Raw genomic sequence first — 27,007 nt, 5'->3', positions numbered from 1 at the left:
TGTGAATGAGTTTGAATGTTTTCCCACTTAAACAAAATATAGGATGGTTATAATGCAGCAATCATTCGTGTCTACATGTAAGCATACAAACTTGGGTATTCGAAGAACGCTGCAAAAAGTTTTTCTTGTTTAAAAATACTCAACGTCCCAAAAAGACTTCATTCTTCTCATTTCCCTCCATTACATGCTCGTTCTTCTCATGGAGAGGTGGGGGCACAGGAGGAAGGGTTAATGTAACCAGTGGAAGACATGGGCGTAGGGCTGGGCCATGGTAAGGGAGTAGGGAGAGGGTGGGGTGAGGGGGAGTATATAAAAACTGACAGAACACAAGCGGTGCTTTATCCACCCTGTCCTGCTCTGTGTAAGAGGAAACCGTAAACTGCTCAGGCTCAACCAGCTTTAGCCTACTCTCTTCCACTTTCCCTCCCTTTTCACTCACACCCTTTCGGACGTGTGCGCACCCAGGATGAGAATGGCAGCATCACCTGCAAAGAGAAAAGAAAACCCCTGCAAAATGTTGGCTATTACCTTGCTACTCATCGCCTCCCTCATAAATAGTAAGTAGTCACAATTACATGTAAAATTGTCAGCTTTTCAAAAGCCTTTAAGACCATCTGGAGGGACAGGGAGGGAAGGCCAGGAGGGGTGGGGTTGGAACGGAGAGGAGTGTTTGTTTGAATGGTCTTTGAGCTGAATCCAGGTTTTAACCCTACAACCCTTTCACTCACTGGAATGCTAACATATTATACACTGAAATCAACAACACTTGAGTCATTCTATGTATTTAAATGCGAAATTCTGCATCAATCACCTTACAGTAACTGTAGAAATGAGTTTGACTTTATTACTTTATTCACTTTAAAAACCTGACACAAACCAGCCTTTGTCGCTATGCCTGCTATTCCACTGACCTGATTCCCATAATCTTCAAGGACTTTAAGAAACATGCGTGTTTATATTTAGCCGGTTGCAATGTGAGGCCAGAAGTGTGCGTGAGAGGAGGGCGTGGAGTTTGGTTGTTGATGTGCATTTCAAAAATGTGGTTGCGCTCTGCTAGGTGCCACAATGAAGCATCAAGGGTGACCGATGGTAAACTATGTGTAGCAATTAAATATTAGAATAGATACACAAATTCAAAGTAATTGGATTTATTTTATTATAAAATGCTATATTCCACTTAAGTATCTTAAAATTAAATTAAGCAAGTCAATTCAAGTTTAATAATAATTTTTATTGCTTTATATCAGGCAAAGAAAGTATTAAAGTCTAAAAGCTCATGGGCACAATATAACTGTTTTTACAAGTACTCAGGCATGCATTTGCAGAAAACTGCAGATTAGAACATATCCTATCTGCAATATCATGAGGAGAAATAGGTGATAAATCATATGGAGGAGGAAAAATATTTGCCTTCCATATTGGACAGCCAAATTTTTGGCCAAAAGAAACACGAGGCATGTCCAATATGACAAAGAAAATGAAGCCGAGAATGAACTACAGCTATGCTAGCATTTGCAGTGCTCTCTGTTGTGGCTGTAGACGAATCTCACGCGAGATTTCTTAATTCAAACCTCCTGTCTTATGGGGATGAGATCATCAGCAGAGAGAAGCAGATACATCTGCTTTGGAAAATAAAACTGCCTTGGCATCATATCAAACTAAAAAAACAAAAAAACTTTAAACCAGAAGTAGCAGAGCCTTCATTATACTGATGAGATTATATACATTTATTATATTTTATGTATTGATTATATACTTTTCTAAACGTATAACCAAGATGTAGAAGAATGTGATGAATTTGATACAGATGTGGACTGCGCAAAGAAAATAACTGAACTATAAAGCATCCGTCTCCTTAGTCAGACAAAAATCCCTCTTGTTGAATGGTCCTGTCAACCTGAGAGATGGTAAGTTGTTATGCACATTCAGGAAAGCTGAGTCTACTGAACAACTTTACTACGATGAGGTCAGAGCGGATTCACAGATGGTGGTGAGCATCAGGACATAATCACTGAGAAACACTGAGGGGGGAAACAAATCCATGTTGATCGAAGATAGAAGAAATCCACAGAGGCCAAAATATGCTCACGTTGACTTTGTTGTCACTGACATGACTGGAATGTCACATGCTTGGAAAGACTCCGTTCAAATATCTGAAAACTGTACTTGAAAACAATTTTTGTAGTACAGTTAAAGCTCCTTCTGTGCTATGAAGTGGTTTTAGGAGGCTCTCTAGTTAAGCAGGAACAGTAGGAAACCCTGCCCAACATCTCTGCCAACCCCAGAGCATGTAATTATGTAAATCATTGTTTATGTTGTAGCCATTGAAGTAGCAGATGCGCCAGAGAAAAACAACAGCGTGCTTAATCTTCAAGAAGAAAGTAGCTCAGAGCAAGCCAAGTTGAGACTCAGAGTCAAGTTAGCCAGTGGTGACAACAAGACATCTGGGTCCACACACACACATCACTGTCTTTCTATAGCTATGAGCACATTTATAGACATAGCCCACACATACACATACTGTATATATAGATATATATAATGTTTTTATAACTTTGGTTTTATTTACAGAGCCATTATTATTTTATAAAAAAATTTATTTATCAGACGATGGCATCGTCATTTGACTGCACTACAAGGTAAAAAGATGGTAAGCTGTGCATCAAGCAAGTCATTCTCACAACATAAACTACACTGTAAGTGAATAATTCTAAATACTATTCACATAATGCAAGAGCTGAAATTGCAGTTCCCCCCAGAGTTTGCTATGCACCCTGGTCTGCTGTAAAGTGGATACATGGAGGGAAAAGGGAAGGCAAAGATGTATCCGAGTATCAGATAGCAACAGGGTCTAAAAAAGCATGCTGAAGTGAAAGGGAGTGATGAATAAAAGCACCAAACACATCTTAGTTTGCACACTGAATAAGTGCACTTCAGTCCAGCAATTGTATGGCCTATTAAAGCTGTTTTTCAATACCTTCAATACTTTGGGTGTGTGTGCAAGCAATTACTGTTCTAGAATTATGACCAAAATTCTATGTCTCAAATTCTTTCTGGACAGAATCAATGTTGAGCCTCTAAGCTATTGATGGCGAGACATGGTTCAAAGTTGCAACAGGATCCGGTAACAGTCTACCTGCATACACTCAAAACAGACAGGCTCATTCAAGGTAATGCACGAGGCAGTGAAACTGCAGTGGTCAATTGGGAGCGCGTGTGTCGGGGGGTGGGGCGGGTCAGGGTGGGTGGTGATATAATGCTGCCAAATGAAAGCAGATGTCATGTTTCCTGATTGTATTCCCGAAGAACAGGGAGCCAGCTCTTGATAAGAAGCCGCTGTTGCCTGAGGGCTAGGTTGGGCGAACACTGCAGCTGGGCAGTGTTGGTGGAGTGAGAGCGGCTTCAACACCCTGATTGAAACCATGAGACCCAGTTGATATTGTGCCAAGGAAGGAGAATGGCCCAGGTTCTGCTCTTAATCGCTGTGACAGGAACAACAGGCACGGGGGAGCAGAGTGGGAGGGTCAACATAGTGGGGTCAGCAGTCTGTTGTTTCAGTGAGGGTCGAGTTGCACACTGTGTTCAACCCTAAGGGACTGGGTTCCAATGTCACATTCCACTGAGTGCTCTTAACTCTTCAATTCAGACTCTTCAAGAGCAGGAGGATATCAAATAATGAAAACCACACTGAATGAATAGAGTGTTGATTATGCAAAATAATGAGGTAACCACATATGGGGCTCATGAAGAGAAAAATAACGAGCACTTGTATATTTCTGCAATAGATTAACAAAAAATTCACAACATACCCTTTTGTTTAATGTTTTACCTCTACCTCTATGCAACTCTGAGAATCCATGCTGAAGTGAATGACTGAGGGAAGGGCGGAGGGTGTAACTGTGCATGTGTATCTTATTTCAATCAAGCTGTTGCCAGAAAGTGATGCCTCCACTTTTACTGTACAATTCCAGGCCAAGTGCAAAGGCAGCACAAGGAAAATAGTGGGAATATTAGGACCTTTTCACAGGGTTGGTGCACTAAGTGCATGTATTGTGTTACGCGTCATAATAGGCACATCACCATTAACCCACCCCCACACACACTCAATCAAGGCTCTTGTTCCTTATCCTGTAGATAAGGAACATCACCAAGAATATGTGCTACAACCCTGGTTGAAAAGGAGAGACAATATTGAGATTCTTTATAGAATCTGTCTAAGCTAGACAGACTCTCACATGCTCAGAACAGTTGAGACACTTCTAGTCAGCATCAAATCTAGCAGAGAAAAATACAATTTTTGGCACTGCTCAAAGCTGCCAACTTTGTTCAACTTGTGAGACACCAGTGAGTGAGTGAGTGGAGTGTCTTGGCTTTATGAAAACACAACATTACATGGTAACCTCTCCATGAGTTGCAGGGGTGTTGGCTGACTGAAATCAGGAATTTGACACAGTGTCAAAAAACAAACTTGTGCAGACTATTATCACCTTACTGTGTTTTATTGCAAGGCATAGGGTTTTCTTAATAGAAGCAAGAAGGGGTCAGGGGGCTCCAGGAGGGATGGAGGGTCATATTTTCACAGTTTGTCCCTCAATGGACATGCTGCATAGATCTTTTTAAGCCAGACTAGGACTGGGACTCAGGCCAAAGCCATGACAGTGTCTAAAACATCCAACAGCTGGTTCTTGTTTCACTTAAAAACAAATAGGTGCAGTGGCTGCATGTAGAAGAGGGTGAAATTAAGACAAGGTTTTATTTAATAGTCCGTACATTACAGAAGGTAGAACAGATATGGTCAGTAAAGCACTCTGCTGGCAAAGTTGAGTTTTCAGGCATAAGGTCATATCCAAGAGGAATAATAAGAACAAATGCAAAACTATGAGAAGAGGACATGTGCCTCCACGTGCAACTTAAGCCATTAGATACACAAAGAAGACTAAAATACTTAAGACAGAGGAAAGCTGTCTGGGATCATGGGAGGGAAATTAGCTGTCGCAGTTTGACCCTTGGCATGTTGTTGAATATTACACCGTACGTTGAGGAAGGTGAGACGACTTGCATCTCACCTCAATAGATGGCTGGGATTAGTTGTGCGTGACTTGGAGAGGGTGAGGAGACGGGAAGAGTTGGGAGGGAAGAAGGCTCGTCTCCTCCAAAGCCTGCCACATTCCTCCATCCGGAATCCCAAGAGATGGGGGGTTGCGGGGTGGAGTATTTCCAGACCACAGCCGTCATCCAGGGCATCTGGTGGGAAAATCTTCAAGAGAGCAATGAAGTCAGGTCCCATGCTGTACAACATATGGAGTCAGGGTTGATTAAAATGCCTGGCTTAGGTTTGTTGTGTTTGTGCAATAATGGCCAGACACGCGCCTGATGAGTGATCGTTTTGGCTGCTTTAAAGCATTGTGTAAGAAAAAGGAATGAAGGACAAATTTGGGTGGGTATCTGTCGTGGGGCTCAGGGGTTGCTGATGTCTCAGATGCAAGCGTGTACTGCATGAATTACTTTCAATGTTCAGGAACGTCATTGAATAATCATCGTCGTCTGTGACTCTCAATGACTGAGTGGAGGGTAAAGGGCAGCAAGTCACTGATGGGGTCAGAGGTCACAGTGTAAGGAAGTATGCTGACCCCAAGCAGGGAACAAGGATAAAAACAGTGATGTATTAATTACAGCACACCAAGTCAGAAGTTATGGAAGATGGCTCCCAGTTAAAGCGAGTTGGGTTGATATGGCCTAAAATGTTATTGCAGCTCTTTGTCCTGAGCTCCTCTCATCTGATAAGCACCAACACACACACTGACTTTGTTTTGCGGCAGATGACCAAAGGCAACTTCTCAGTCTGCAATCCAGCACAGAGAGCTGTGATGGAACAGCAGATTTTGAAGAAATCAGAGGGTTTATTCAAGACACGCTTTAGCAAATGACCTAAACTAATGGAAATTGTGCTACTATAAAAGACAAACATTCAGTCACATCATTCCAATCCAAATGCCAGTGATCACAGAATTTGACAGACATAAAGACAGCAAAGCTGGTGGTTGTCTTTTGCACAATACTGTATTTTGAGAGGGTTTGTTCCACGTGGGCTCTGGTCTGTCAGGATAATGGGTGTGTCAAACAGGTGATGGCAGGTCAGATAGCTTTATTAGCTGTGTCTGGAACCTGAACTAGCACGTGATGCTTCATGAAAATGTAACAGGCAACTTTTACAAGTGTGCTTGAGGTGCCATTACATTTTTAGCACAAGACCTTTAGGACAGGATTAACTTCATTCATCCTTAAGGGGAAACTGGTTTGCCACCATACACATTAATCCACAAAACATGAAGGCACAACATCACAACCATTCACATTTACATCGTTCAAATTACGTTCTGAACCTTTAAGTGGAGCATTCCAGGAGCATGTTGTCTTTTATAATGCGGATTTTATCCTAAATCCCTCAAAACTAAAAGAAATATGCTACACAAACTTGGACAGAGTCACCATTACCTCAGGATAACTCAATATCTCCAAAAGAATCCAGAGGCTAAATGCTAAACATGATCATGATCTTCAGCTTCTGTCTTTAGACTTCTATAAACACCATCAAAAGTGTTACCTCCTCTGCAACTCATCCTTCCATTAACAGAAAGCAATCCCAAAGCTAAACCAACACATTTTGGCCTCTGTCACATCTGAATGAAAAAACATGCTTTACGCACGACCATCTCACCCATTTAGTACCTCATCCTTTCCAGTAAAATAAACAAACAGACCACCCAGAGATGGTGGAGGGGTGACAGCTGTATGCTACAAGATGGAGAAAGGAGACTAAAAGACTGACTTGCAAGGTTAGGGAGTCCTTGACCTGCTGCTGGTCCACACCCACTCACATACTCCAGATAGTGAACTAGAGACACCACGCATATTGTACATACACACATGAGAGGGCTTTTAGAGTAGATTTGACATGATTACAGAAAGTGCAAAACTGCTCAGAGGTTAGTAACCCTGGTTTTTCCTCATACAAGCTAAACACTTACAGTACAAGGTGTTCCAGGCTTACTTCTGCTGGACACTGAATGACAGACAGCTGCAATGTACAGTTGCTAAGCATGCGCCAAGACCTCCTTGGAGATTATTGTGCCCCCCCATTTGCAAACACAGCATTTACTCAGTACTTGTGGCACCTGTCTGTCACATTGACCCATCTAAGGAAGTCAGTAGACATGTGTCACAGTGTCACCATTGTGTGAATAAATGTGTGGAAACCTTAAGTAACAACTTGGAACAGTGAAACCATGTGAGTGAGTGTACCAGATGTACAAAGCAATAATGTTATACACATGGAGCATTTTTTAAAGCAATATAAAAACATCAATTTAATCGGAATCATAAATTTGTGTGACCATTTTCCAACAGGAATGGCTAACCCGTGATTAAAGCTGGTATGTACTGAACATTGATGGCCTTTTAATATCAAAGTAGTGCATCACGGGTAGACCTTTCTAGGATTTGATTTTAGCCTGTGTGACGTCAAATACAACAAAACACATAACACAAAAGGGACTCAAGAATAATTGAATTGTCTAAATCTCAACAGCACAATTTATCACAGATTATCAGCAGGCATTTTAAATACACCGGCTCATATTAGACATCAAATTAAGAACTCAATGTGTTGAACATGATTTCAGATGACGAAAACGTTGCTATCGTTGGCTTTATTTCTAAACAGAACAGTCACTCGGGAATGTACTGCATGTAAGATACTGATCAGTTTCTAAAGGTTATCACCACAAGCACAAAATCATGTTTTACATAATTGTTCACATTTTTATTTTTTCAACATGTTTTAAAGTCACACTTACATATCTGGTACTTTACATAAAGTACCAGATTAAAGAAAAGCTCTATGTAAAAAGAAAAAATGCTCAAGAGGGCACAGCACAATACACTTCTTAAATAAATTACAGAGCAAGAGAGTGATAAGTACTGAAATCTACAGAGTTTATGATGTATGGGAATGTTTTGAAAATGAGGTAATGCTGTTGTTAGAAGCAGAGAGGGAGATCTGGGTACAGGGATTGCATTCTGGGGTATTTGAGGTTTCACTCCAACATTGCAATTTGTCCTGAGAAATTCACAGCAATAATGACCTGAGGCTCAACAGCTCAGTGGTTGTGCGTTGTATTGGCATATGTTTTATAAAATAGCAGAGCATCTAACAAACCCTACACTTTATCCAGCTAAAAGAACCGAACAAGAAACAAGACTTTCATTTCATATTTTTAAAAGTCATAACGTCACAAAGTATTTTGGAAAAGCGACTACATGATTCTATGTTCACTCCATGTGCACGTGGGTTCTCTCCAGGTACTCCATGTTCCTTCCAGATCAAACCACAGCATGTATATTAAGTTAATTGGACTCTACTGTTGTGAGAGTGAATGGCTGTTCGTCTATGTATGTTGGCCTTGTGATGAACATAGGGTGCAACCCGCCTGTCACCCCATGTCAGCTAGGATTGGCTACAGCCCTAGTGACCCTCATATAGAGGATAAAGCAGTAGACAATGAATTAATGATGTATTCAATGGCAACCCTTACCTGGAACCTCTCAGTGCCTCATTTAATTAGAGTTTTTTCATCAACATGGCTGATGGAAAAAATTTTTGCTATTTGAGAAAACATTTTTTTGCTCGTACATTCCACTCATGCCCAAACTAAAGTGAGTCATTGTACCCACAAGATGTTTTCAAGACCAAGTGAGAGAGATTGCATTTCAAAGTAAATTACTTCATGACGTGATCCATGGATCTGAGAGTATCATTTATCTACTGCAATAAGATCTATTACCTAATATTCCACCAATGCAGAGGTAGGCCTCCAGGGACACAAAGGAATCTTACAGTGAACACAGGGAAGATTTCTCACACACCAAGTTCATTAGGGTGATAACTCATGTAAAGGCAGGACCATGAAGAAAACAGACGGGTCACGTGAGCTCTGAGCTACTACGCCCAATTATAAGTCATGTGTGTAGAAGAATAGGTTTATGTGGGGAAACTACTACTCATTACATCATCCAGAAAACAACTTTCTTTCCATTTGTACATGACAATGTGGAGCTGCCTCCGAACACCTCTTTGTCTTAAAGAAATAAAGTGCTCTAAAATGTTCTCAATCCATAGAAAGTAAAACTAACTTACCAGTAGACGTTTTTTACCCCGTTTGTATAGTCTTATAAGAATATAAATATTATCCTAGGTGAGTGAGGTAATGCACAGTAAGGCACAGAGAAAATAATTTTGAGCCAAAGTCTTAGCTTGGTCCATGGCTTATTTTTAGAATAAAACCATTGGCATAAATCCATGATGCAGCGCACAGTATGTTCATCAGGAGCCTAATGGTTTCCCTAAGAAGATCATTGCACACGTCCCAGTGGGAGTGAACAGGAGGTCAGAGCTTCTGGCTCGTGCAGATCTTGTACAATTGGATACTTATGACAGACAGTTCCACAGTGCTGACACTTTGTGATGTAAGAACAGACTGTGTAGAGTTGTTTAGTGAAATGTCCCACTGCACAGCACAGCACACATTATTATTATTTAAATAACTGACACAAGATCTTACACTGATTTTACAGCAGGTGTCATTGCACAGGAGGATGGCATTGTCGCTGCGACAGCACAGTCGCTGGAGGGACATGTACGAGGGGATATGATTCCAAGGACAACTAAATCTCCAGGTAAAAAGCACACACACACTCACTGGCATTCATTCATACAAATAAATAATGAGCTTACATCTGTAGCTTGATTCATTAGTGGTGGCAGGAGAATCTTCAGAGAATGTCCAGAGTGACAGAGTTAACACAAAAATGTGTTAACAGGTTCAATAGTTTTAAAGTTTTTAATTGACTTTAAAGGACTGATATCTTGTGCAAGAGATGTCCTGGCAAAGACAGGCAGCAATACACAGAGGTTAGGGCACAGATACAACTATTCAAGCATACAGCATACTCAATAGGATGCAAAAAATATACAAAATGCTATATAAAATCATATATTCAGCATTATTTTTCAATAAAATTAAAAGTGTATTTAAAGTGTCCAATGAGACAAGATCCTTCAGTTTCACAGAAACATCACTTTTCAGAATGAAAGGACCAGTGTGCAGGATTTGATAGGATATATTATTGACAGATTTAAAGCAGTTCTAAAGAGGGCCATTTGCATTTTAATGTTACTCAAAGGCTTGGATTTAACCAAATCCTATAAACTTCCCAGTAAACCTGTGCACCTGGGTCTTTTAGTTTGAAATCAAACCTCTAAATAAAGAACAAACACTTTTAATAAGGCGTAAAATAAACATTCAAGTTAAAGTTGTTTTTTTTTTTTTTCTTTTTATAGAAACAGGGCCAGAAAGTTCACAGGGCCAAATCTTGGTGCTCCCTACTCTAAAGTCTCCAGAACCGGCTGGACAGACTACAGCAGCAGCAGGAAACGACATGGACAGCAGCCCAGCAGATGCAGAGAAAGCAGTTGATGCAGGAACTCAGACCACCGTCAAAGCACTTACTGAAAAACCCAAAGTGGAGGAAGCGGAAACCCCGGCACCGATACCTCCCAGAGGTGATGGCCCCAGGAACATACCACAGGTAAGCCAAATCTAATGCAAGTTATATAATATTTACATTTAATAATTTAATACTACATTTACTTTGCCATGTTAATATGAAACTCTTATTTTTCATTTCCAAATGTTTGCTGAGAAATGTATATATGTACACATATATATATATATATATATATATATATATATATATATATATATATAAATAAAAAATAAGAGCTTTTTTAAAAATATTTTGTTTACAAATGTTGACAATCCTACATAATTTTGCATTACATGAATAATTTCAAAATGATGTCAAATGGGTTTGGTTCTCAAAAAAGTCTGCTGTGTTGTAGCTCAGCTGTAAAGTATATTTATAGTTAAGAAATAAAGTAATTGGATAAATACAAGGTTTTGGTTTCTCTCTGCGCAGCCAACGCCAAAGGATGATGTCATCTGTGTCAGCAAAGAGGTGGTCCAGAATAAGAATGCTGTCAATCTGAAACTCAAGGAATCCTCCAGCTGTGTATGTTTAAAACACATTCTCTGTCTGTTACTAATGTGATGTGCAGTACAGTATATACTGTAGAATGAAAATATCTTTGTAAAACAAAAGGGAGAGAGAGAAAATAAGTCAAGTTTGTGTTAAAAAAAATTTAAATTGTAGTGCAAACAACAAAATGCAAAGAGCAGAAAATAATCACAGGCCATATGATCCTGCAGGAGGACAAAAGACTGATGCACGTGTACACTTAAACCAACAAAATATGTCAAATAGAAAAATAGTCTCTGTCCTTGTTTTGATGCCACGCTGTAATAAATTCTTACCTATTTAAGAATCAGACAGACACCGTTAATCAGCAAAGCGAAAAAAATGTCAGTGAGTCAGGGTGTGGATTGAGTTGTGAGGGAAGATGGAGAGTGGGCTCAATGCCACCATAGATTATATAATGTACAGAGGCCTAAGGCAGCAATGTTGGTGTGGGTTTGTGTTTTGTTAGTGTGCCAGGATAACAGCTTTGAGGTCTACAGAAATTCTAACTTCTATGTAGAGGTCTTCACCAACTCGATGTGATTTTATCCAGCCACACTTTCACAGCCCGAGCATCAAATCCGGCATTTAACATTTAAACATTTGAACAAGGCCAGAATTACCATTCAATTCAGCTGGACTGCCTTCTCTCTTACATTTCCAGACAAGTAAAACGTTTGGTAAACCAAGGACTTACTATTTAGCCAGTCTGCAAAAAGCTAAATGTATAAACAGATTGGGGAATCAAATAATTATAGATTCCAAAAAGAACTATCATGAAATTAATTCTGCTCATAAAAAAGGTTTAAGGGTTTTTACAATTTTAAAATATATCATGGTTTTATATCCAGCTGATATGCTCATAAACCCTGAAAATATTTCCTAAACACACAGCTCAAACTGTACAAAGATATTCCAATTTCGCTGTACATTGTGAACGTCCAATGGCAATGAAGATATTCAATTATTATTTAAAATAGCTTAAGAAACAATGAGGCTTTGTTAAGGGGCAGAAGGCTTTGACCATTTTGCTGTTTGAAGTGTGGGTTAGATGAGTGATGGCATTTGTTTTTTCTCATCTCAGACACAGATACGGTATCCAATCCTCAGATATGAATGAACTATGACTCCATTTAAAATAAAGCAGGCTATGGCAATATTTCACACCCAGCAGAGTAAATGAGAGTCTCTTAGTGACTCGGTGTGAACACTTTCATGATATAGCAGAGGAAATATTAAGACCAAATGTCACTCTAGTTATAAGAAAGTGAGAGACAGAGGTCACTGTTTCCTACTCCAGTCTTGTAAGAAAGCCTCATGTCCACTCCTGAAATGTGGAATAAGAGCTCCCACAAGAGGAGGCAGCAGGATCAGATCAGGGGAACGGAAGATGAAGATGTTAAAGTGTTAAAGGAGGGATGGAAATTAACTGAAGGTGCAAGACGGATTCAATCTTCATATTCGTGAAACATTTTAATGCTAATAATCTTACATTTGTGTCACCTTGCAGAAAGACACCAAAGTGAAGATTGAAAGTGTTCTACAGGAGCTGTGTGGTGAGGATTGTAAACTAGAGATCTACCAAGAGGACAACACTGATGAAATCCTTGTGTCTGGAAAGTATGTTGAAGGTGAGTAACATTCTCACAGCACAAACAAAACATACTATTACACACCATCAGTTTTCATTTGATATTTTGAAGTGTGAAGCCTTTGTGAAGGTTAATTTGTAAAAGTTAGTGAGTGAGTCAAAACTATTTTGCAGAAAAGTACAGCAAGAATGTACAGTTACACTGCAGAATGATGACTTCCAGGGTTGTGCGGGATGTACTGTATCCATTTCCATTTTGTGAATGAATATATATTTTAACATGAAATCATTTTTTTTTTGCAGATGATGTTACAGGCATGGCTAACAAATTCAATAACGACAACATCAAAGATAAGGTAAAGCACCACTTTCTTAAGAGAGTATTTCAGTCAGTAGGATTTTCACTTTAAAATAAATTTGGGAACTGTAAAGGCAGGTTCAAGTTCATTATTGTGATTCTCTATGGTCATGACCGAGGCATGAACCAAGATGGTAAAAAAAAAAATGTCTCGTAAAATATAGAGACTATAGCAACAACTGACAAGTTGTTTGCTGACTCAAAACCTGACTGGATGAGAACATGCACTCGGCAGAAGAAAAACACTCCCCGTGTTTTGCAAAGACTTCGAGCTGCCAAGATGACAACTTGTGTGACAAAATAAAAAGCCCACAAACAATCAATTTGTCAGCTGCAGAGCATTTATCCCCAGTACCTAGGGAATAATCTTGGGGTATGGGTGTGCCTCTCACACCCATCCATCTCTTTGTATTTGACGTACATTTTTCTTGCCTTAGTCCACCACACGCAGTAAAAACCTCATTAGCACTAACTAACTGTGTGTAGCGTAAAACGTATTTCTTTCAGTCTGCTCACTGGCATCTTTTGGTTCAATATTGCCATAATCAAGAGCTAAAAATGTTTTTATCTGGGCACAAAAAAGGATAGTGAGGTTGTCTTCTTTTTTTGAGTATTCTGTCCTGATTTTTTTCAAAAAGACGACAGAATGCTGATGCGTGAAATACTCAGGTCATCAAATTTGCAGCACAAAAAACACCCTTGTCCCGAAACCCACTCCATAAGCTATACAATTGTTTCCATTTGCATCACATTTAATACAATATAATTTGCACAATTTACAGAACACATAGTCACAATTATCCTAATATATAATACAAAGTTTTATAGACATAATACAAAGGGAAGTGTATACTTTTCATTTATGGTGTAATGACATAATCAGCATAAGTCTCTTGTCAACATGTATGTCAGTTGTACTTCATACCGAGGGACAGAATGTTTTTGGCTTGCTAAAAGCTGTCGTGATCAGCTGAGTGATGGCTTTGGTGTTGTTTCATTGTCATTTCTGCGTTCAGACTGATGTGGAGGAAGCTGTGCCTCATTGGGGGAAAAACTCCAAGTTGGTTCTGGTTTCTCTGCTGCTGACCGGCCTTGTGCTTGCTGCACTGCTGGTAGCTGGTTATTACTTCAAGACCCACCGCAAGAACTCCAAAGGTGTTAGACTGGTGAGTAAAGTCAAAGAGGTGTGTTGCAATGGTAATGCAAAATGTCTCTAAAATCTGAGGTTTGTTAAAACCACAGAGAAAAGGAAACAGCATATACATGTACTGCTTATCCTTTGATGGTCATTTTTGGGGCGAGCTTGAGCTAATATTATTGTGGGAGAAAGCTAGAGCACCTAGGGCAACACCACCCTCATGGGAAGAACATTCATACTCACTACACATGGAAAGACCTTGTTTGTAGCAGGATTTAAAACAAGAACCTTTCTCCTGTGAGACACCACTTCCACCCACTGCATGACCATGTCACTCTGTTGTCAACTTGTTGGGTCATCTACGGAAAGTGTGCCGATGGAGACACTGACTATTGAGAAGCTTCTCCCCTGATCCATTTTTTTCTATCCTATAGTTTCCCCTTTAGTTCTACTACGTGAGAAAAGAAGAGTATTGTGAGCTTTGGATAAAAGCTCACATTTATGGTTATCGTCCGTTCAATCCCTGTTCAGTCCAACTCAAAGCATCATTAATGGGTTGAAGCTGTTTCTGCTTCAACCTCCTCCCATGGGGCTACATATTCTGTTGTATTGCTTTGTGAGAACCCATGACATCATTTTAAATGCTTTCATATGGGGGCACACCCATGTTTATGAAACCGTGAATAATATTCTTAAATATTACCTGCAGACTTGTCACTGGCAAAGAACACCTCATCATACCTTTGCTAAGTCACTTACACATGGATAACAGGTTCTGTTAGAAGTAAAACAGCAAGCTTGCGTACATCTCATTTCTCACCCATAAAATAATTCCAAACACTCCTCTAAGTGCACACAGCTGAAATCCATAAACTTCACCCATGAAGAATGTCTTTGTTTAATTTTGACCACAACCCACAAAAACAAATCAATTTTCTGCCACACTTTCTTAATGGTTTGTTAGTCATATTTGAACGGTAAAATTAAAATGTTTTCATCAATTTCGAAACTCTGATATCAAGTGATGTCTCTGTTCTGTCCATAGGCGGAGTCTTTCCAGGTAGACGAGGAGAACCAAGCTAATACCCTGGTGTCTGTGGCCCCCTTGCCTCAGGAGCCCATCGACAAGCCCACCACCAATGGAGAATCTCCACCCGAAAATGGGACCAGCCAGGTCCCCACCACTAACGGACACTCCCAGAATTCAGTGGCAGACACTGAGATGTGAATCTCGACACTCACCACCTCCTGCTAAACCAATCACAAACTGGGACACACCATCCACAAGTCCCTCTGCTGCCTCAGAGACTGTCCACACATTGAGAAAATGGTAAATGACAACAACATGACTGACCCACCAACAAGATTCAGGCCCACTCCTTCTACCCTCACCTTGTACCCACCAGAACGGTGACGTCAACAATGATGACACTCACCTCGACAATGACAATAATGACAATGCCTGTAATGTGAAAAGTTTGGGATCACTGGCCACGGTGTCAAGAGGAGCCTACTAAAGCTGTTTGGGTCTGGGATTGATCAGCAGGAGACTGTTAGTTGCCCTGACTTCAGCCCTGAAGTGATCATTCTAGGATCAGTAAACAATGCCAAATATGTGACGTTGATCCCTCACAAAGAAGCAGAGAATGCAATTAAACCAATGAAGGCAGGCATAAATAACACCAGTCTATGTGATATTGTAAAAAGGGCTGACACTCACTGCTTAATGTTTTCTTTATGACATATAAAGTGAAAAATAAATGATACTGGGGTTAGAATTTAAAGACAGATGAAGATTATCTCAGAGATGGCCATCCTTGAATGAAAACATGCCATTTTTGACATTCTTCATAGAAACCAAAGAACGGGTGACAGTATAAGGTCGCCATTGTTAGGCGAACAAACATGATCTTTGGTTTACTGAAGAATTAACATGCCACCCTAACCATGTTAAAGGTCAGAGAACACTTTGCCTCAGTTCTTAATAATGATAGCATAACAAAAAACTAAACCTTGATAACTACTGTTTATTAGAATAGCTTGCAAAGAATACATTTCTGTTTTTGTGGTTGAACACAGTATTTTTCATGACATCTGTACAGTTTTAGTTTTTTCCAACTTCAAATAACTTCAACTGTTTCCTACGCTTTACCACTGCCTTTGTGAAAAGTAAAGTCCAGCAGCATTTTTCCCAACCCTTAGAAAAGGGTGGAACAGATAGCTTGGGAGTTTTATAACTTGTCAGGTTGATAATCAAAAATCACTACCATGAAATTCCCACACGACACACAGCAAGTTCAGCATTCCAAAGACTGCCTTTATCTCCTTGTTGATACAAAAAAATACATCAGTGGTCCTTTATTTTTTTACACTTTTTTTAGCCTCTAAAACTAGGTGCTTTCATAATGTCCTGCATGTGTAAATAAGCCTGTTTTATCTGTTAGTAGTAACTGTGTCTGATTCATAAACTGTGATTGTTGACAATATCATTGTGTGTCGTGTCAGTGCTGCTTATTTGGTTTAAGAATGTTCATTCATTTGTTTTCGACCACAAATCCTTTGAGGGTCACAAGAAAAATAAAAAATACAGAGACAAACAGGCATCCACACTACACACTACATATACACGCATACACACACGCATACACACACATATACATATACATATATATATATATACACATATATACATATATATATATATACACATACATATATATATACATATATATATATATATATATATACACATACATACATACATACATACATACATACATACATACATATATATAGTATATATATACATACATATATACACACACACACATATATACAAGCACACATACACACGCTAACAGGGGTTTAACTCTGGATGGTACAGAATCATGTATTATAAACATACATATTTGTCCTGTAGATAACTGGTCTCATAGCTCATTAATATCTTTTATCTATGATCTAAACAAAAACGTTCACGTAATGTATTATCTTTAAGCTTAACACACAGCGAATCAGATAATGTACACGAGTGCTTTAGAGTAAACTGTTATAAACTTCGCCAAAACATTGGAAACCCCTAGGTGCTCTAGCTTTCTCCCACAATAATATTAGCTCAAGCTCGCCCCAAAAATGACCATCAAATTGAAATGGTGTGGTGTTCAGTGTCCGCACCTATAGACCCCTCCCTCGGCCTACAAGCTCTGACCCATGCGACACTCAATGTCTCCTATGCGTCGATTGGTTTGTCAACAGTTGCCCCTGCAAAAACAAATGATTTTAAGTTTGAAAATGTTTCAAATGTGACGCAAGATTGGAGCCTGCCACCGGAGACGCAACATGGAGCCAGGTGCATGGTCTAGCGTGGGCTGTCATGGTCATGGACTGTCTGACAAGGTGTGGACCAGACTGTGCTACTTGGCAGGAAGTACCAGGCCTGGAGACAAGGGAAGACACCCCAATGGCCCCAAAATAAGTCATCAAAGTGGGGTCCGATTGCTAAAGAGACACACTGGAGAGTCATGATTGGGTGGACAAATTAACAACTCTCTCCTGAAACATATGCATATAACAGATAAAAATGTCACTCCCCACATCAACAATTACAGTACATGGAGTTGCTCCACCAGTGAGTTCAAATGAGTTATTTGTGTTTTTGAAATCATTCAGATATTCTTAGTGACACAAACTTCTCAGACTCTGCAACAGTAGACCAGCAGCTCCCATGTCCCACTGATATCTTCTATGGACTTTGGTGCGGGGAAAGTGAGTGCTTTACAAACTTCAGCTTCAAGTCAGAAAATTGTCAAGAGAAAGTGGTGAACATATTCTTCACATAATGTCGATTTTAACTAAGTTTAGGTAACTGTACTGATATCCATATCACAATTTACCTCACAGGCCAAGGTAGTCTCCTTCATACAGTAGATGTTTCCAGCAGTTTAAAGTTAATATTTTGATCTACTGTGAATCAAATCTGTAAACCTGTATCTTAATAACATAATGTTTTTACTACTGGTGCTGTCAGTAATGGTCCACTGCCAATGTCAACAAGTACTTAGAGACAAAGGGGCTTGTCCTTGGGGCGCCTAATGGCCGTGAAGATTCAGTCACACAGCACACGGTCAGAAGGTCACCTGTCATTCTGCCTGTGGGTCATCTGGAATATGCATTACTTTCTCATCCCTTCTGTGTGTGTGTGTGTGTGTGTGTGTGTGTGTGTGTGTGTGTGTGTGTGTGTGTGACAGCCTACACATGCTTGCTGTAATGGTTCACTTACCAAACTCACTGGGACAGAGATGGCCACTGGCTGCTGTAAGGCTGAATTGGTACACACGAGGTCACAGGTGCAGTGGTGTTTTGTTGATAGCATCTCAGCAATGACTCTGATCAAGGCCTCCTCATCACTCACTGAAGGTCACTCTAAATCCTTCAACAACACATATTTAAAATGTCAGTCCCATTTGTCATTTATCGCACAGTCATGGCTATATTTTCAAACATCCATGTTGCACTGCAATTATCTCTCAATTCATTTGCAACATATCATATCCACATATTTGTTTCCGAGGGGCCAACATCACCAAGCTTATCAGTTGACACAGTCCATTACCATCATTATCTTTACAATATATAAAAATGATATGGGTGTATATCTTTTTTTTGTTTGTCCATGTGCCCTGGTTTTCTTGTACAGTAACAGCTTTCAAATGTATGTTTTGATTGCCATACATCTTTTGTGCTCTGTGGTCAAAAATGCCCCCACATGGTTTGTCTGTTATTCAAATCATATAGGATAAATTGTCAATCAATTATGTGTTACACCTTTTAGTCTTACTTCAGTCCAACCCTTCACCACAGTCTTTCCCTTCAACGGAATAGATAATAAACAGTATTTAGAAGGCAACTTAATCATGTACATACAAATAAAAATGACTACATCTTGTGACCAAAGTGCACTTCTAAGTGGGTAAAAGATCATGATAAAACAAGTGGAAAGTCTAATATGTTAGAAAAAACACGTTGACCCATGTGCTAGAGCACAATAGTTGAGGCTTTAACTCCATCTACTGGGAGAATGTCGCTATCTCACTATAACTGAAGAGACTGTAGAATAAAACCGCAAAGACCAACTCATGTGGTGTTATTTATGACAGAAAAGTCGACTTTATCGTGAGCTTGACTTCTAGCTGTTTCATTACAACGTTGACTGTTGCTATATGTGGTGATTTAAAGGCTTGTTCTGTTCAAACGCTGTGTATGTGAAATGTATGAGCTCTGCCATTTTACGACACTGGCTCTAAACAGTTTGTATACTTACTTTAAACACGGCGGGAGTAAAAACAAAATGAACATCGCTGACCGACACAAACACTGGGATTTACTTAATGTGATGGTGAGCTCAGCTGAGATGATTTACCGCCAAAACCCGCGTGAGATGACGTAACGTGTCCCTTACCGTAAGGGACAGTAAAGTGGAGCAGTGAGTCAGTTACCGTAAAATACAGTCAAGACGTTTTTTTCTTTCTTCTTTCTTTCTATATATAATTCTAATATATTTCTAATATAATTCCATTGCACAAGACTAAGGTTTTACCTAGAAAAGAACAACAGGACGAAGACAAAACTACAACTCAAACAGACACGAAGTTAAAGTAAATACATGAAATACAATCAGAAAACAAGTAAATAAACCAAAGAGGCATATCAAAATAAGGGGCGATACACAAGCACACTGATAGCTTTATCACTTGAACTGATTCAGAGTGAAACTTGAGGTAACCGAACATAAAATATCATAGTGTTGCCCTCTTTTCCTTGTCATATGATGAGTCAGAAAAATGAGTCAGCAAGACGTCACGTCTCCTCAGGCCTCTGTTGAGCTGTGCCCACTCAGAGATGGTCCTCATTCTGATCTGTGTGATAGGACACAATGATAAAAGACTATTCTGAGTCATTTCTATATCTACATAACATCTATACTGAGCTATACTGAGCTATAATAGCACTTCAAAATGTGTATTACCTACCAATTTAATAAGACACTGATATCAGACTCAAAATAGTAGATAGATAGTCGTACCAGTAATTTATTTAATAGATAGATGGATGGATGGATGGATGGATAGATAGATAGATAGATAGATAGATAGATAGATAGATATATGTCTGTCTGTCTGTCTATCTATCTATCTATCTATCTATCTGTGTGTCTCTGTCCTTTATTTTTGTAATTATTGTTACTATACAATTGTTTTGAGCTGTCAATTATTCATAAAGGCGCCATGCCCTGAAATATTCCAAAACACACAAAAAACAGCAAATAAATAAATAAATGTTGTGTCAAATTCCTGATTGTACAGTTTATCCATATGATATGACCATTGGCCTGATGTGACAGGCGCTGTCCACTTCAATGTAAACGGAAATGTTCATCTGATGTGTTTTCGTGATGCAGAGAAGGGAATAATTGGCTCTCGACACGACATCTGGACGCTGCGTCAAAGGGAGGTAGTTTACGGTAAAACGGCGCCATTTCCATGTGATCTCACCGATGTTTGTAAACATGCGTCAGCCACATGTGATTCTGGTGATGAGGAAAGACTCTTCAGCCGCTCCACCAACCACTGACCGGGGGAGTGTCCGGGGCGGAGTTACCGTGTTGCGCTATGGAAAATCGTTTGGAGGATACACGGTGTCAAACGTAACGCACCGAGATCGCTAACGGCGACAGTGACGCTGAAACAGAAGCCGAGTGGACTGTTTGCTGAGCGGGGAGCGGCTCTGACTGGCGCCGGCCGGGACATCGACGAGAGTCTCTCCCCACTGGGGAAATGAGGAAAACATGCTTGCGATAAACACGTAAGTCATTTGTGTTGTAATAGAACGAGAGCACAACGCTGCGTATGTTACGTAGAGAATACCACTATGTTATTCATAACCACTCGAGTGCTCGCTAAGAATTAAAGCCGAGAGGCGCAAGTGTTAAGTCGATGAAAGAAAATAAAAAGTCCGGAGTTTACCGTAGCACAGAGAGCAAAGGGCTGACGAGGAAAATGTTGTAAACACTTTCTGGTAATCACGAGTGTTTCATCATCGACATGACAACAGGTAAATTAAAACTGCGTCAGCGGGAAGGAGCGACACGCAAACCACATGAAATCCACTGGGAATTTCCGCTGCGATGGTGGAGCAGGCTGCGTAGTTGTGCTCGGTGTTAAAGTGGAGTTATGGCCGCGTCTTGTGTTAAAATGTGGAAGTAAACAAAGCGTGGAATCGGCAGGGATGGCGTGTGAAGCCAGAGCTCGGAATAGGATGCTGCGCAAGAGATGGGTAGTGCGTAATCTTTGTTGTGGGAGAGGACGATGTTACGCAGTTTTTATTAGCACGGTCATTTAACACTTCATAGCCTCGTGGACTGTTTTCTTCTGTTTTTAATAATCACAGATCATTTCGAGTAAAGAAAAGAAAAAAGAAAATCAGAGCACTTTTCAAACATAGTGAGCAGTGGACACTGGAACTATTGTTGTGTTGTTTGTGTAATTACGCAGGCAAAAAAAAAGAAAAAAACTTAAAGTGAGAAACACAATGGTGACGCAGCTTGTTTTGTGTTCCATGTGTCAAACAACATTTTTGCTGCGTCACAGAGATCCCACCGAGTTCCTTAATAATAATCTGGATTCTCAGTGCGCACTTGATACGATGAAAACACATCGTATCCAAACATAGGGGGTGCTGTGGGGCAGCATAGTTCTTGATGTCATCAGTTGTTGGATGTTGACAATCAGATATGCCTCGTCTCTCCATGAAAACAGCTGGTTTTTAGCTTTCTATTGCTTTGTTTTGTTTGTATTGATGGCATGGACAAACATATTGTTATTATTCCACATAAGTTAATCTCACAAAGCTGTGGGTTCTCAGTCACCGAGTTGTTGTGTTGCATTCCTCTGAGATGTTGTTGTCATTTAGCAGATCTGTTTCCCTTTGCTGGAGCTCGTAATGCACACCAGCCGGAGCCCAGCAGGACACTGACATGTCTGATGTGTTGTCACTGTTGCTGTTGACACAGGCCGCGGGCTTCTTGTACAGTGCCTTCCTAATGACCCTGGTGAAAAAAGGGTGTGGTGCCGCCTACTGCTTACCTGCCAGAAGGCCAGGAGATGACGTACTTACTCGCCTCGGTGAGCCTCTGAGGTGAAAATGAGACACACACAGAGGGAGCAAACTACTTCACGACAAGTGGATTTGCACGGTCAATGGGTGAATCAGCAGCAGACCTCATGAGCTGTTGCTAAACTGTTGGCAAGGAAATGGAAAGAGAGACAGAGTGAGCCAGCGTGAGGAGGGGAGGGAAAGGAAGGGGAGCTTTAGAGCTTTAATTATGTGTACTGAATAGAAACTTGACTCCTGAGGGAATGTCAGTAGTAGTTTTGAAACAAACAGGTAAAGGTCAGAGCACGAAGTAAAAGTCAGGGATGGCGTACGACAGAATCTCCCTTCTTCTTCTTCTTTTTTAACATTATCTTGAAAATATGAGTCCAATAATGTACTTTATTTCAGATGCTGCCAAAGTTCTGCATACTGTGATTAGCACATCCTCTGCAGTCGTACTGTTTACCATGTCTTCTGAGGCTGACCATTAGAACAAGTGACCCACTTTCCCAGACAAGGGAACTTGACCTCAATAGTTATTTTGCTATTCTTTTGGGGAGCGGCGCTGCCTCTCAAGTCAAACAAACAGAGGAGCCTTGCACAAGAGGCCTACATGCGAAACTTTAAACCTAGTTTTACTTGGAGGTTTTTGGAGAAATTTTTCAATTATTTTGTTAAGCCTAATCTAGATCACTTTTAAAAGTCAACAGAGAGGCAGTGTGCGTGTGCACAGTCAGGGCTCAGCATCACCTGTAGCCCACATAACCCCCTGAGAGAAAAATGGAAAGTGACCCCGCTGCCTTTTAAAATAGATCCCTCCTTCTCACAGATCATAGAAAAGGAGGTGGCACAGAGCCGAGAGATGACAGGGCTAAAATTAAACTCAAAGCGCGGCTGGTCTTGCTTGATGATGATGTATTATTAGACAAGTGTGAGGCGGCATTCATTTGCAGGTATCATTAGCAGCAAGACACCCAGCGTGCTCCAAACGGGGGGAAAAAATAACTGTTGCCTTGTTTTCTGAATCACAACGGGAACATCTCCTTACTGCCATTATTACTGGCCTTTAATTATTCTTGTAAGGTAAGGACAGTACACACTGCAAGAGCAGGGTGAAATAGTGACACAGCTTATTTGTGCCTCAGTGATTTGACCAACTTTTACTAGTTAGTCAATCGGGAATGCCAGTCAGGTTTCCTCTCTCTCCCTGGAAACCTGATTGGCTTTCACGGAGACACTCTGTGAATTAGTCCTAACCCTATTTCCAACCTATATACAGGATGTAGTCATTTAAATAAGTGCAGTCAAATAATGTTAAAAAAACCTGTAGTTTTCCTTTATCAAACAAAAGTTGAGAGGTTTAAAATACATCACTTCAAGTTCGCCCCTCCCACTCTTGATAAATTAGAGCCTCTAATCTGTAAGAGGATTAACCACCAACCCTGTTTACACATGCACACGTGTGTACAGCTCCACCTCCCGCTGTACTACAAACACACAATGTCACAAACCTATAGGAATTCAGTCTTCACATCTCTTATGTGTCTCTCCCTGTGACACAGTTTGGCTCCTAACAGCCCGTCCGGCCGCGTACACAGTGGGATTCGTCGCTATAATTAATTTCGGATAACCACGATGATGTTGCTGCGTGAACCGAAGAACAGTTTGAACACAGTTTGACAAAGCAGCTGCGACTGAAACCCGCAGCGACAAACTTCAGTTTTGCTTTGGTTTCAGACTGAGCCGGCGCTCCTTTAACTAACGGGAGATGGTCAGGTGACTCGGCAAGGGGGGGGGAAACAAGCTGCTCAGATGCAGAGAGCAGTCGCTTCAAACACACAATAGACAGAGTAAAAAGCATAACAGCAGGAGAGAGATAGCTACAGAGTTCACAAATAACACTGTTACGCGGGAGGAGTCGGAACAGCAAGAACAAGGAGAAGACAGATGAAAGCAGTGTTGCAGTCTTCAGACTCCATTGTCTGCCCGAGTTACCGCTCAAACCTGACACTGTGTTTTTGCAGGAAGTGCTTTTAGAAATTGAGGATATTTAACTTTTTTTCTGGGTCAAAGTACATGTCCATAAAACAGTGACAACATTGTGTGTGTGTGTGTGCTCACCTGCTCTTTTGTTCTAGAAGCCAAGACGCTAAACTGCCAGTGAAGAGGATTAGGGAGAAACGCCAGGGGAATTTGTCCCTGAAAGACATGAAGATTTTGGATTATTTGCCATGTCTCCTTCTCCCATCAATGGGACAACAGTGAGGCGTTGATGAGACAGGATTACGCCACAACTACAAATATTTCACATGAATCATTTCATTAATCAAAGATTATAACAAAAAGGGAATTGGGACAGAGAATGTCTTTGTATCCCATATGTTACCATAATGTACTGCATGTCTCACAGGGATGGATCCTTACCTACTTTAGCACCTGGTTTTGCCACCTGTCAGCTCTATTGGTGCTGGGACAGGACTGAGTTTCTGGCTGTTGTGAATTAAAAAGAAGTCTATGAGGAGTTGCGGGGATCTGTTTTTCCACAGTGTGATTCATTGGCAGTTTTTTTGTGTTGGGGCTCAGTTCTGGTGCCAGACGGCTGTCGTGCCCTTACAGATACAGAGATCCTGGTTATCTGATGCACTTGCTGGAGCTGCTGTGTCACTCTTGTATGTGCTGACTGTGACTCAGTGGTTCTTCTTGTCGTTTGATCTTGGTGCCCGCAATTAGCTTTGGATCTTTGACTGTCGCTCTGTCTTTAGGAAGAAATAATGATGGTCATTTGAAATCATGTTATCCAATTATTTTATCGGTACCGCTGTAGAACTACTGAGGCAAAGTATTTGCAGATGTTTACACAGACAAAGATCTTTTGTGCGACTGAAAAAAAAAAACCATCATAGCTTTTCCTGTTAAATGGCCTAAAGAGGAACAGATACCTGCATCAAAGGAGGTAGCACCTGTGGTATATATTTTTGTCATGATGTCTGACTGTCATGTGGGAGTCATCTTAAAATATGAATTGAAATACTGTATGTTTTGCAGACGATGGCCCAATAACCACAGTCTGACTTGTCTAAGAGAGAGAAATGTGTATAAAACATAATTGAATGTACCGAATAAAAAAAAAAAAACACTTGGATAGATTGGATAAAAATGATGTACTGCATTTAGAATGTTGGTTCATGCCATTTGTATGGCAGAGTCAAGGCAATGATAAAACCTGTTCAAAACTACGATATTAATGTTTGTTTGTTTTTCTTTTAATTTCAGATGGAAAAGTGGCTTTTCCGTGTTTAAACATCAAGGCCTCCTCCCCAGGGAACTGGTTTCAGATGGTGTCTTGAGTATAAAATCCCATCTAGCACCATTTGAAATCGGTGTTCTTGAGCAGGAACAGACTTCAGGAATGCTCACCGTGTGCAGAAGGTTTTGGATGTCTTGGTGGCGATGTTTCCATCCTTCATTTTTGACTTTTTATACATTCAGCCAGTTGCAGAGATGAAGGAATGTTAAAAAATACAAGATACTCCCTAATGACCACTGGTGCTCTTCTTCCAGCCAGAGTTCCACTGATCACGAAAGTCATCTGAGCAACCTGATTCCCCACCCCCCCTCACCAAGGCTGACCGTTTTCTTCTGGTGTTTAGAGTTTCCATCATGTCTAGCACCATTTGAAATCGGTTACAATGTGGAGGGAATCTCAGCAAAGGTTTCATCTTTCAGGGGTTGCATCATGAACTTCCTTAAAGTGCCAGAAGATGGCAGCATTGAGCTGCTATCCTTGCAATTACTTTGAAGCAGCGACTGATGACCCTGACCTGACAAGAGTAAAAATAAAAATCTGGGCCAAAACAGAACTTTATGCAATGGAGTTCTTCTTTAACCACGTCGTCACTAAAACTGTTATCTTGTTTTTCTCAATGAACACGTGGCAATGAAAGACATTACTTGGCTAAATGCTTCAGTAGAAGTTAATGTGTATCTATTATAGTGCTGGATTTACACAAGTTACTCCTTGGTGTTAATTATTAAGCAGCCAGTTTAATCTATTTTAATTTTTTTGTTTTAAGTACCAAGGTTTTGGTTTGAGATGAAACAAAACGTTCAGAGTTGAGTTGATAAGAAATCTCTTGTTAGATCCCAGAGCAGACGTGGTTCAGGTCAGTGTTTGAGCTTTAAATTAAATAAAAACACAGCATGCAATATTTCAATTCATACCTGTCTAATATTCTAAGTCTAATTACATGGAGTCAGATTGCAAAGTAACAGGAAATGTAATCCTACAACTTCAAGCTTGCAATTGCCCATAATGCAACCTGCCACATGTCATATTCGGCATTAATACAGTTGTCTCTTTCAATTTAGTATTGAAAACTTGTAGTTATGTATGAATAATGAACCCACGCTGTCATGGCAAATGAGGAAAAAAGAATCTTGGCTCGTCTATAATAATATAAAAATATTCATTGTCTCACCTAGGAGCACAGATATCATTATGCAACACTCAGTTATGTTTTAAACAGTTTTTCCTCTGATTGATCATGTCATCAACCGATCTGACCAGCTTTAAGATTCAAGATTATGATGTGTTCTTCTGCTCCTTTCTAACAAATAAATGTTCTATTATGGA

At 40.2% G+C, this 27,007-nt stretch overlaps 1 protein-coding gene and 2 long non-coding RNA genes across 4 annotated transcripts; 2 read left to right on the top strand and 1 right to left on the bottom strand.

The window, feature by feature from the left end:
* The first annotated feature begins 341 nt into the window (after positions 1-341).
* si:ch211-286o17.1 (hematopoietic progenitor cell antigen CD34) lies at positions 342-16,709 on the top strand. The gene is made up of 8 exons (XM_044024547.1): positions 342-557; positions 9,634-9,735; positions 10,400-10,647; positions 11,038-11,130; positions 12,647-12,767; positions 13,031-13,083; positions 14,102-14,251; positions 15,269-16,709. Exons 1-8 carry the CDS (start codon positions 467-469, stop codon positions 15,449-15,451), a joined length of 1,041 nt encoding a protein of 346 aa, XP_043880482.1. The 5' UTR covers positions 342-466; the 3' UTR covers positions 15,452-16,709.
* LOC122768496 lies at positions 4,735-22,466 on the bottom strand. Of its 2 annotated transcripts, none has more exons than XR_006360306.1 (3): positions 22,365-22,466; positions 18,503-18,652; positions 4,735-5,257 (listed from the first exon to the last, which is right to left on the bottom strand). It is a non-coding gene; the product is annotated as an uncharacterized LOC122768496 (long non-coding RNA). The 2 variants fall into 2 exon arrangements; XR_006360307.1 differs by lacking the exon at positions 22,365-22,466 and adding an exon at positions 19,544-19,729.
* LOC122768497 lies at positions 20,836-27,007 on the top strand. Its single transcript, XR_006360308.1, has 2 exons — positions 20,836-21,084; positions 25,648-27,007. It is a non-coding gene; the product is annotated as an uncharacterized LOC122768497 (long non-coding RNA).

Source organism: Solea senegalensis, linkage group LG4, assembly GCF_019176455.1.
Source record: "Solea senegalensis isolate Sse05_10M linkage group LG4, IFAPA_SoseM_1, whole genome shotgun sequence".
Classification (NCBI taxonomy): Eukaryota; Metazoa; Chordata; class Actinopteri; order Pleuronectiformes; family Soleidae; genus Solea; species Solea senegalensis.
This window is presented reverse-complemented; position numbering and strand designations above follow the sequence as displayed.

What these genes read in the sequence shown, in the direction of transcription:
- si:ch211-286o17.1 (XM_044024547.1), top strand. Translation starts at nt 467, where the DNA reads ATGAGAATGGCAGCATCACCTGCAAAGAGAAAAGAAAACCCCTGCAAA. An exon ending in GCCCCAGGAACATACCACAG is followed by an intron (nt 10,648 to 11,037) that starts GTAAGCCAAATC and finishes CTCTCTGCGCAG; the next exon opens with CCAACGCCAAAGGATGATGT. An exon ending in ACTCCAAAGGTGTTAGACTG is followed by an intron (nt 14,252 to 15,268) that starts GTGAGTAAAGTC and finishes TTCTGTCCATAG; the next exon opens with GCGGAGTCTTTCCAGGTAGA.